Here is a 12,258-nt window from a genome sequence, read left to right as displayed (position 1 = left end):
GGTGGAGGGTCCCTGTGGCTGTGCCAGCAGAGGACAGTGCTGGAACATTTGCTGCCCCTGAGCCTGCCTGGACACTCAGGGATTGCTCTCTGCAATCCATAAACTCTCCTGATGCACCTCACTGGGCTGTCTGTGGGTAAATGGGATACAGAGAGGCAGTTTCTAAACATTTGCTGCTCTCACCTGGGATTTCAGGCTTTCTCCTGCAGTTCAGCTCCTCGTACGGGGTTTGAATTCATCCTTCCAGTTTGAGTTTTGCTTTCACTGGGAAGAAAAGTGAATGAGAAAGTCTGTTGCTGGTATCTGACACCAGGAGGTTGTCCATCTTGCCTGGCTCCCTATTACCATTAAAAACATGTGGTGCTAGGAATTTAAATGTGAGGAGCCTGCTATTACAGCTTTCTCTTCCCTTACATGTCATACTGTGAATATCCCCAACCAGTACTAAGGGTTTGTAGCTCTTCCTCTTCAGTGGTTGTTTGACAAAATACGTAATTTGTGGAATTACAGTCCTTGTGCAGTTCTTTTTATTACTAAAAAAAAATTCAAGCAAGTAAAATCACACTGAACCCTCTAAAACTTTTTTAATCTGCAAAACAAGCAAGAGATTATCTTCAGGGTTGTTTTTTTTTAAACATCAAACATTTTAATGGTGGTTATCACCTTCCTAATGCAAGCCCTACTTTTACAAAAGCTGCCCAGATCTAGAAGGATTTTAGCACATGATTTTATCATAATACAAATGCTAGTGTGCATTTCCTTGGGATTTATTTATAGTGGAAATCAAATTATGCAAATGGTTTATTAAATTAAGTCATGGAAACAGAACAAAGTACAGCATTTGGACAAATTAATTATGCTTTTAATTGTTAAATTAAGTTGTCATTGTAGGAAATTAGCTTTTATTTGAGTGCAGGAAGGCATGATCTCTTTTCCTGGGTTAGATTTCTCTGCTTCTGTATCAGCTACTGGGTGACCATAGGCTGGGAAGAAATGCTGGTTATTCCCTCCAGTGTAACTGGGAGATTAGAAAGAGAAGCAGTAAAGATTTGCATTTTTATTACATTTTAGACTTAGGGTTCTTTGTAAATCTACCTGCCTTAGACTCTTCCTCTGAAAGCAAAATGTGAGAACAGCTCAGTAAGATATCTTTTTCTTCAATGATAGCACAGTAGTTGTTCTGAATTAGGAGTGTGATAAACATGAAAAAATAGAAATTCATTTTTCTCAACAGCTGTTAAAATATATTTTAAAAGAAATTTGCATCAGCATTGCCATTTATTGAAAACTTGTGGTTTCTGTGATAAGATAACATGATAGGGGAAAGTTGTCTGTGCTCCGAAATTGCTCTGAAACTTTCTTAGTATTCTGGTCTCTGGGGCAAATGAAGAAGCTGAATTTTTTTTCTGGCAAGCAGATTTGCCTCAAATGTGTCAGGTTCATTTCTGAAAATGAGTGAATATTAATGCACCTTTTACTTTCTGTATATTCTATTTTTAAGGTCTTTGGAAAGTATTGAGCAGAGGGGGCGTGGCCCTTGTCAATGAGAAGAGCTCTTATTTTCTTCAGAAAATAATCATGTCATGGCATGTATTAACACCTCTTTTTTTTGTTTCTGTTGCAGAATTAGAATATGGCAACTCATATGAAATAGAATATATGGAGAAAATAGGCTCCTCTGTGCCTGTAAGTTCTCACCTCCATTTCCATTTATTTGCATTCCCTTGTCATAATAGACTATCTGATAATGCCCTCAGCATCACCACCCTTTAAATTAATTATAATGTGCCTGCAGCAGATTTGCAAAACCAGTTCCTTGAAATTGGCATAACTGGGGTAAATTGCCTGTGCTTTGTTGTGCTGTGTCCTGTAAAGCTTGTTCCATTTTATAATTTTATTTCTAAGCCAACATCACAGTAGTTCTTTCTGGAGATTCAAAGCCAATCAGTATTTCCAGCAGTGCAGAATGCAGAGCTGTCTACACCAACTGCTGAACTGTTCAAGAAACTGGGAGTAAAACTTGGAAGAAGCTGGAGGGAATCAGGAGAGAAACAGGATTAGTGTGAAGTCTGGAATGCAGCCTTACACATTATCACTTGTTTCACCTTCTTTTTAATCATGGATTTGATAGCTTGACTGGATCCAGTGAGGGGATATCCACTGGGGTTATTAGGAAAATCAGTCATGTGGTGCTTAAACCAATGAGAATATTCAATGGATATTTCAGTAACACACTCAGCCAAGGGATGCTTCCTGCCTGACAGAACCAGAAATCTGATTAACCCCAAACTGGGAGAAGAAGAGCCACTACAAAGAGTGAATTGTTCAGGTTTTGTTCTTTGGTGGGTTCTTCCTGAAAGGGTTCATCTCAGTATCATCATTACAACCCTGTATTATTAGATTTCTGTCAACTCATTTGCTCACTAAAGGCTTCAGTGACCCGAATTAGCTCTAATGGAGAATGGTTGAATTGCTTAATGAGTTTCTCTTTCCCTGTGGCCAGCAGGATGATAGCACCCCGAAGAAGCAGTCCCTGTACCTAATGTTTGATGCACAGCAGGAGAGCCCAGTGAAGTCACCTCCCATCAGACTGTCTGACTCCACAACTCCCTGCTCAGGGTAGGTCACTGTGAGCAGTGCAGGGGGGTGGCAGGGGAGTGGGTTACCCTCAGAGCATGAACACAGGCTCTTCCTCCTCCCTCTGCCTCTGTGCTGCCAAGTTATTTGTTTAAAAATAGATTCCCATCTGTGTACACATATGATGGAGAACAGAGGGCAAAGATACACAAGTTTCATGATGGAATAAGGGTGTGTGTTTCTCCTTCACGTTCTAACTAAATAGTCACAGTGACAACTGTTTAGCTGGACAGTGGCCTCCTGCTTAAAGCTTTTTCCTCAGATACTGAGGTCATTTTCTCGTTAATCTAGAATTCTGTTAATTGCAGGTTTTCACTTGGCTTTTCCTGGATTCATTTTCTGAACAAGGGCTCTTGTTCATAAGACCAGGATGTGGGAGTTGTGTTTACTTCCAATAATTTTGCTTGTCAAGGACATCTGTTCTTGTTAATAGAAGTTGTATTTGGGAGAGAGGGAGGTCACAATGAGAAAGAGATAAAAAGGCAAGTGAGAAATACTGAAGAAATGTGACATTTCTGATGGAACTGGTTTTATTTTGATGTCTCCAGTGCATTGTTTTGAAAGGATATTGCAAAGTGTTACGAGATATAATGATGTAAAATTGAATTAATGTGTATATAAATATATTTATATATGTACATGATAGTGATGGAGAGGACTCGCTCAGCTGTTACCAGAAGCAGAATTGTGAAGGCCTTGTGCTCCACCCTGAAAACATGTACACAATCTTTCTCCAGGTCAAGTTTTGAAGACCCTGAAGCCCAGCAGTCCTCTGGCATGAAGATCCCACACCCAGCTTCCCGAGTGCTAGCTGCCAGCCAGGAGGCACATTTACAGTCCCCTGACAAGGCCAAGCAGAAGGACCTGGAGCCCATGACCCTGGGAACAACTCCAGAGGCCATTGAAATTGTAAGTCCTGTATGATACGGGTTTGGGAATCATTTTCCTCCAGAAAATTTCCATTTTGCCTTTGGCCCAAACAACCTGGGCAAAATCTCTCTTGCTTATTCAGCCTCCTCTTTACCCTTCAGACATCTCCTGAAGACTCCTTTGTCTCTGCTGATGCTCTTCTCAATAGGATATCTAAGAAAGCCTCAATATGTGATCAGCCTGAATATCTAGATCCTGACCTAGCAGAAAAGAACCCCCCAGTATTTGCTCAGAAACTTCAGGTTTGTAGCAGAAATATAAATGTCACTTTTCTTTCTGTTTGTCCATACACAGGCAAAGGGATGCTTTGCCTCATCTGAAAGGGGTGGAGGGAGGCTTGGAGGGGATGTGGAAAAGAATTAAAATAATTATTTAATTCTTTCCAAAGTAACTCTCCCCTATCAAAGACTTGAGGAACAAAGATATTTTCATTTAAATCATGTAATTCATATAATACATAACCTAAATTTCATCAGCACCTATCCTGTACCTCTAATGTATGTATTTTCCAGAAGTCTTTTCAAAGCAAATTTTTTTAAAGCTTGAACACAGGACTTGATGTGTGGAGAATGGTCTTGACACCTGGCCTTATCTCTATGTATAGATGCATTTTTTGAGATTTAGGACCTAATTCTGCTGATTTGAAAATCAGTCTTTGTTTTTCTAATAATTTCTCTAATGCAGAATTTGGCATGGTTTCTTCTAGGAAAAGCAAATAGATCTGCAGAGCAATTCTATTCTCTAATTCCAAAATATGTCAGGACATATTTTCTGGAATATTTACAGTGAAATTTTAAAACAGCAAATGTTGAACTGAGACCATCACGTAGCATAAATTCACATAAAATGGAAATGAAAGGAGTCTGTGATAAAACAGCTTTAGCTTCAGAAAACATTTATTTTACATGAAGTATTGTTCATACTGACCACCTAATGAAAATTATTTATCTATACAGCTACCTCAAAACAAACCAAACCCTGGAGTTTCGTATCACTGTCCTCACCATGAGAGGAATTTGGGGTGTTTGTCACCCAGGAATTGTCCCAATTCCACATTAAAATTTAACAATCCATTTTTTTGAGTACGTCAAAGATTTTTACCATGTTCTTACTCCATTTCTTTCCCTGTGGGGGATCCCCCCCACCAAACCCTTTGACAGGAGGAGCTAGAGTTTGCAGCCATGAGGATAGAAGCGCTGAAGTTAGCCAGGCAGATTGCCCTCTCCTCTTTGCGCTCCAAGGTACCTGCTTTGTGCCTGCCCCGTGTGTGTGAGTGTGCACAGCCTGGGGAGCCGAGTGCTGCTTGTCCTGGGGCGCCCTGGGGGACACCAGCAGCATGCTGGCAGCAGGGTGACACAGAGCTGCTGTCACCCCACTCACTGCCCCATTAACAACAGGCAAGGAGCAGCAGTGTTCTTCCACAGGAGGTGGATCCTGTGGTCCTGCTGGCCGCTCGTCGTTCCTCTGAAGCAGGATTTGTCCTAAAATACTTGATGGTGAAGAATACCAGGCCTGCTTTGGCCATAAGGACATTTTGTCTTCTGCTGGTATTTTCAGCTTGAGGTCAGACACCTTTGAACCCTCAGCGTTTGGAAGTGAGGAATTCAGTCGACCTTGCCCTCAGGGATCTGAAGAAGGGGACTGCAGCAGGGTTGGAAGGGCTACAGAGCTCCCAAGGGAAAAAGGCCTCACAACACAATGTGTCTTTATTCATAAAGATCTAAATCTTATCTTTTTCATTGCTACTTCCAGGCTGTGCTGGCTAGTTGTGCCTCAGTGATGCTTTGCACTGCTGTAGGGATTCACGTGGAACTCACTGTTTGGAAAGCCAAAAAAAGTCATTCCATAAATGTTAGTGGCTTTCTTGGGAAAGGGTATCAGCTGAATGGGATGCTGAGGGGATGGCAGTATCCTGCTGCAGTGAGACATTTCATTCCAAATGAGGACAATGTGCTTCTCCCGTGACCTTCCTCCTCTTGTACTGTCCATTAATAAGTCAGCAAAAAGTCTTTTGCCCAGTCCTAAATGATCTGGAGTTCATTGCATCACAGCAGTGTTTGGGATGGTTACAGGGTGGAATTTCTTGGTACTTTAAAGATCAGTTATTAAGTAGCTACTTCATAAAAGTAAAGATTTTTTAAAAATTATAATTGTACTCCTCTGATAAAACAGTGATCATATTTGATTTATTTCACATGCCTTAAATAGCCCACAAGCCACCTTGTTTCTGTTGTGCACACACATTTACTAAGGTAAACATATTCCTCACAGATTTGAGAGCATTTTAGAGTATGTGGTTACAATCTTCTAGTCAATTAAGAAAAACATCCTGTTGTCTTCATTAGGGCTAATCAAGCTGAAACCTCTAATGAAAAACATAAAGAACAAAGGAGGAAAAAGAAAAATAATTTTCCTATGTGTCACTATCCCCTTGCTCTCCTGTCCTGAGCGTCAGGTGTTGGAAGAGAATGAGGTGGGATCCTCTCTAGGTCCCTTCTACCTCCTTATTCTCTCTCAAATTCATTGTCCTCCCAGCACTTTGCTGGAACATGCAGGATTCAGGCCCTCCAGCATCAGGAAACCCATGAGATGAAACACAAAATATTACATAGATGCTCTTCATGGGTTATACAGAAAACTTCTGTTTAAAATCTGCATTTTTGCAAGCAGCCAACTGTTCAGAAACTCACAAATTGTGATATTTTAGACTGAAGAGAATGCATTTGTGTGTTTGTGAATACTTTTGAGTCACCCAGGGGAGATTCTGAGCTGCAGAAATTTTGTAGAATGTGGGATTACATTTTAAAGATGCTGTTCAGCATCATCAGAGCATCCTGGTTTTTTGGAACAAGTTTTGAACTCCTTAGAATTTAGAAATGAGGACTGGATTTCATGTGACTTTTTAGAAAATGTCATTAATCTGTGTAACAAAGATAACAAAATGATAAGCAGAGGTGAGGAGAAAAAAATAGGCAAAACTCCCCCTGTGACAGAATTGGCAGCAGTTATTGATGATGACCAAACCCTGTGTTGGTCCAGGCACAGCAATGCTTGCAGACCAATAGCAGAGGTGTCATGTTAGGCTGGGAAGGACTTTTGTCCTTGCATAGCTTTGCTATTTCAGTGGGAGATTGCTGGTGATAATTAGCCCATGGTGACACCCCTTGTGACCTACAGGGACTGATGGCCTGGATTGAGTAGAACAGAAACCAGCAGATGACTGCAGTGACTTAAATTTGGATGCTCCTGGCAGAATTCCTTTCTGGATGGCTGGCCTCCGTTCTTTTCTGAATGCTGTATAATTACATTTAACATTTGCTAAACGATGACTGCATGGGTAACAAGAATAGGATGGTAAATAAAGACAGAAGCACTTGTTATGACAAATTAGGTCACCTAAAATAAAGATTAAACATAAGTTAATATATTAAGTTCTTTGGCCACTCCCGAATTTCTTGTCACAGACTTAAACAACAGCAGGACCAGTCACCTGCTTTTTCATGGCCAAGTATTTCTGTCTCCCAATGTTGAGGTGAATTAAAACTTTTCTGTTGAACAGTTTCTGTTTGGATGCTGTGAGGTCATTTTTTAGTAGGTGCAGCTTGAGTGGGGTTTATGTCCAGCACCCTGTGGATGCTGAGGTGATGGAGAGCAGGGTGCTGAGATCCAAGGAAAATACAAACTGAAAGGAAAGGTGTGGGCAAAAATGGGATTAGTGCATTAAAGCTTTGTGAGCCTCTCATGGTAGTGGAGGAGGATAATTTCTTTCAATCAGCAATGTCATTGATTTTAGCAAAACTTTGCAGGCAGAAAACTTCTGCTTGGGTTTTCCTTGCCTTTCCATGTATTTGCAAGCACAAGTAGGTCTCACTTTGCCTTCACTGACCTGTCTGCTCACACATCAATTAAGAGAGTCCATCATTCCAGGCACACCCAGGCAGCATTTCAAGGGCTTGGAAAGGGCAGCCTCATTTTCAGCAGGGCTAAACACACATTCCTCTAACTGCTATGATAAAAACTAGTTTTCATTTTCATTCCATTTCTCTATTTTCTTCCTCTCTGACCTCCTGGAAGTGAGATAACTGCAGCTGGTTAATAGATGTGCATTTGTTTCCATTCTGGTCAGATATCTGGTTTCTGTGAAAGGTGCTGGGAAGAGAAGTGTGTTGAGCTCTCAAATATTTACACTAAGATTGCAGTGACCTACATTTTGTAGTAATTCCCCTGAAGACTCTAATCTTTCTGTGCAAGGTTTAGTGACTTACAAATCCCTTCGCTGATTATTACCCCAATTAACTGCTTACCTTCTCAGCAATTAGGTGTTAAAGCATTATTATTGGGTTATTTTGGGTAATACCATCATCCTGTTGGTCAGGTGCTCCTTTTTTCTCGGGGTAGGAATATTTTGCAGGCAGCAAATAACAGTTAGTGAGTTATGCATCAGTTAGGAGGGTATTTCCAGATCCTGCAATTAGGAGGGTACTGGTTGGACCCCTACCACAAACATTTCTGCTCAGAGGTTAAATTCCAAGAATTTTTATGATCATTTTTGGAAATTCTAAGCTATTCTGCATGTCATTATTGCTGTTATTTTGTACAGTTTACTCAAATGCAAAGAGAACTAGAGAAAACATAACTGTATAATGAGCTATTGTGCACTATTGTAAAAATACCTGTAATACAGATTAAATACTCTAAATGTCTTTTTCTTTAAAAATTGTCATCCTCCCAGCAGTTACTTTGACGTGTTTTCATATGAGCTTGAAAAAAGTTTGTGTTTCTTCTTGGCACAATGAATATTTTCCAGCAATCTCTCTGTGAGATCCAGCAAATTAAGCTGCAGGAGGCTTTTGAAATGTGACAGATGTAGTTCAACAGATCAGTCTGAGGGTGGCCTTTCTTTGGAGGACAGCTTTGATGATCTAATGGCTCTTTTTTATCTCTCAGTTATTCCTGCCTTGTGATTAAGGAGGGACTAAAGTACTTTTTTTTTTTGTATTTATGCATTTACAGAGGTGTCTGAGCTTGTATCCCAGGTGTATTTTTTCTTATGTAGTTGTTGTACATTGGGAGGTATTTTTAAGAGCACAGGGTACGCAGTTTTGACAGACCTTGGAATGCTTTATCTTCTGGTAGGAAAACCCACTGACTCTGAGGTTGCATCTCCTAATTCTGCTGGAATTGATCATTATTTTGGGTGTTCATGTTAAAGGTAGCAAAAACAGAGAAGGGACAGCCTGCTTCATAAATTCTAGAAGTAAGGGTCAGTTGACTCCCAGGTTTAAAAACAAAATGTACCAAGAAAATTAGTGAGAGTCTCCTGTAAATGAAGATGCAGTGAGGTGGTCTGTAAGTAGTTTAGGTTATTCTTGCACTAATTAAGTTTTCTTGCCTAGTCTTTTAATGTTGTTAGTGTTTCTTCATATTCTCTACAGATGTGATATCCAGAACATCTGGTCCTGTGTGCATTGTGTATAATTTTTACTACAGCCTCTTCAGTCAGGTGTGATATGAGAACTCACAAGGGATTACAATAGAATTAACAGTGGGTTTGGATGCTTTCTGTGATCCTGGGCAGTGTGAGAAGAACTGTGAGGAACTGAGTGTTTTATGGAATAGCATCTGGCAAAAATTCCTTTACCAATGCTGAGACAAGAATATGTGATGTTGAAATTAATGAAGACTGAACTTTGATCCAGACATTACCTACTCCCTTTCACATTCCTGTGCTTCAGTCACTAGAGCATGACTCTGCTATTTACTTAAAAAAAATACAAACAGAACGACTAAAACAAAACCACACCACCCTCTTTTACAATAAAATACAAGAAAATAATTGTTTTCGCTTTTATATAAAAAAGAATTGAAATACTCTTGATTACTACTCTTCATTATTGCAGATAAAGTCTAAAGACTTAGGTACAGCATTAGTGAACTTGAAGGAACAGAATCCATTGTTTTATGCACAAAGTTAATGAGTAAACTGGGAAAATACATCATCCCCTTTTCAGCAGCAAGGAAATGCTACACCAGGAGAACAGGATGTGAATCTCCATTTCCATCAGTGGATGGAAGAAGGCACTGATTGATCAGCCTGACTTTCCCTCACTCATGGTCCAGCCCTTGCGCTGGGGACTTGGGATTGCCCAGGGAAGCTGTGGCTGTCCCTGAATCCCTGGAAGTGTCCAAGGCCAGGCTGGAGAGGGCTTGGAGCAGCCTGGGACAGTGGAAGGTGTCCCTGCCCATGGCAAGGGGTGGAACTGGATGAGCTTTAAGATCTCTTTCAACCCAAACCATTCTGGGTTCTATGAACGATCCTTTGTAATCTCCTCAGTTCTAATCTACTGTTGCTTGGGTTGTTTGCATCGAGAGTTGTTTGTGAGACATGTCCTGCATCTCAGCATCACGTTCCTGTTCTCTGCTCTCCTCATTTCACACGCTGCTCTCCCCTGTTTAATCCGGGCTGCTGACATGAGCAAAATTGACAGCTGCAAAAAAAGCCTCATTTAACTGACTAATCGCATGCTGGACACCAGTGGGGCAGCAGTGTCACCTGCATATTCACACTTCTAATGTGGTATTCTTTATGATAGATACCATGTATTGACAGGCCAGACTTAAGAAAGGGAGCTGTCCTCTTGCTTCTGGTTTCTTGATTTATTTTTATGGAAGTAGAATTCCCCTTAACAAGCTTTCTGCCTTCAAATCAGATTCCTTCTGCTGATGTGCACTTCTTGTGGATGTTGTGGTGAAAAGCAGTACCTTTTCTAAGATAAGACCTTAAAATATTGATGGCAAAGTGCTGTCTTTATTTTCTCTCTATATAGGTAATATGACTCTCCTGGTGCTTCTTATGGATCTTAAATGCATATTTTATGATTGCTGAATTCAGAACTCCTTGTCAGTGTTACCGCTGTTATAATTTAGAGGTGCACAGAACTCTAGTCCTAGCACCACACCCAGAAAACCCGTGAGCTAAACACCCAATTTAATGGTTCGTTTCTTTGTATTTAAAAAAACAATCACACAGAGAGAACCTGCTATCCCAGCAGATGTTTCCATCTCCAAAAGTGCCCTGTACTCCCGCATCGGCGCCTCAGACGCGGAGAGCACCACGGCTCTGCTCTACCCCCAGCAGGACTTGGACTCTGCACTGCGGCTCGCCAGAGCAGAGGTAACTGTTCCCACAATTTGGGAAGGGAAAATCCTGCCCCTTGTTGTTCCCTTCTTGCCTGTTTTCTCCCAAGTGCTTTATGCTGTGATCACTTGTTCTGTTCTTGGAATCATCCTCAGCCGCGCTAAAGCAAAAGGTGCTGCACTGCAAGTTCTACTTGGTTTACATATGTGAAAAGCAGATATGATACAAAAAACCTTTGTTTTTAAACGTCAAGTGTACACTGTGCATCTTGACATTGCTATATAATTATATAAAAATGGTAACCTGCTTGAAATAGGAATCAAGTGATGTATTTTACATAGCTATGTATTATATTAGTGTGGCTAGCAATAGCAATGGAAAGACGGGTGTAATTTAGTGGGGTTTTTTCCCTTTGTTTTCTGTTTCAGATTGTGGCCAAGGAAAGGGAAGTATCTGAGTGGAAAGAGAAATATGAAGAAAGCAGAAGGGAAGTGATGGAAATGAGGTGGGTTATTAAGTTGATCACTCTGTCAGAGAGCCTCGTCTCAACCTGTGGGTAGTACACAGAGTACCATGCTCATACAGTTGTTTTGTTTAGCTGAATTTACTTCATTATTTTTATCTTCAGGCTTTGCATTGATCCTGAACTGATACTTTGTCTTTTCTCTGTATGATGGGCACTGCTGTTCAGGGTCATCATTGAAAACTTCTTTGTTGCTAATCTCATTCACAGCCTCAGAATACTGAGATAAGGGAGGTTTTACTCCAGGTTAGTGTTAGGGAAGGATTTCCTCTGGTTTATGTGTGAATTCTCACAAGGATTGCATGGTGAGGTTCCTGTTGCAGATGGGCTGAGTTGCCTGCAGAGCTGGCAGGGGGTGCACATGCCAGTGTTAAATTCACTCTCCACAAGTAGTTTTGCTTGGAAAAAGGAAAGAATGTAGGGAAGAATGTGCAGCTTTGCAGATAGTTATGAGTGGGTCAGGCTGCCTCCAGAACATCACTGGAAACAACACTAGAAATCAAACCAGTGCTAGTAGGAAAGCATTTCTTGTGAAGGAACCATTCTGGATTATGAATGTTGGCTTATAAGGAGACTCTACACCCTTTTCTTTGAACTAAGATGATTTTTTTAATTACTGCACACACTAAGGTTGATTTTAGTTAAGCAATAGTTCTCTTGGCTTTTGCTCTCTTGTTCCCTTTGAGAGCTGACAGAAGGACCCGGAGCTTTTCAGTTTGTTCTGGTTGTATCTGTTCTATTTCTAGACCAAGCTTCTTCTATTACATTAAATATCTGAATAGTGGGACTTGGTTTGACCTTCCTTTCCAGCCCAGGTCCTACCACTTGCAAGGATGACAACAAAATCCCTGTAGTGAATGATGTGAGCAGTGCTGCTCAAAGAAGCACTGATGCCTCCCATTCAGTCACTTGAAAGGTTCAGCTTTGCTTTGTTTTTTTAGTGGGTAGGACCATAAGAAGGACAAAGCAATGAGCTTGGCCTGCTCGTTGATCTGAATCTGAGAAAGCCATCAATTGCAAAAGAGAATGT

General features: G+C 40.8%; 1 protein-coding gene across 5 annotated transcripts in view; it reads left to right on the top strand.

The window, feature by feature from the left end:
- Positions 1-12,258, top strand: part of TACC2 (transforming acidic coiled-coil containing protein 2) — a 114,374-nt gene that overhangs the window by 91,173 nt on the left and 10,943 nt on the right. For 2 of the 5 annotated variants that reach the window (XM_063405164.1, XM_063405159.1), the window contains 7 exons: positions 1,625-1,686; positions 2,504-2,619; positions 3,375-3,546; positions 3,669-3,809; positions 4,728-4,808; positions 10,598-10,741; positions 11,134-11,210. In XM_063405164.1, the coding sequence (XP_063261234.1) occupies positions 1,625-1,686; positions 2,504-2,619; positions 3,375-3,546; positions 3,669-3,809; positions 4,728-4,808; positions 10,598-10,741; positions 11,134-11,210 (793 nt within the window). The remainder of the gene's footprint in view (positions 1-1,624; positions 1,687-2,503; positions 2,620-3,374; positions 3,547-3,668; positions 3,810-4,727; positions 4,809-10,597; positions 10,742-11,133; positions 11,211-12,258) is intronic. The other 3 variants (XM_063405160.1, XM_063405161.1, XM_063405162.1) reach the window with 2 other exon arrangements.

This window comes from Prinia subflava, chromosome 9 (genome assembly GCF_021018805.1).
Source record: "Prinia subflava isolate CZ2003 ecotype Zambia chromosome 9, Cam_Psub_1.2, whole genome shotgun sequence".
NCBI lineage: Eukaryota > Metazoa > Chordata > Aves > Passeriformes > Cisticolidae > Prinia > Prinia subflava.
This window is presented reverse-complemented; position numbering and strand designations above follow the sequence as displayed.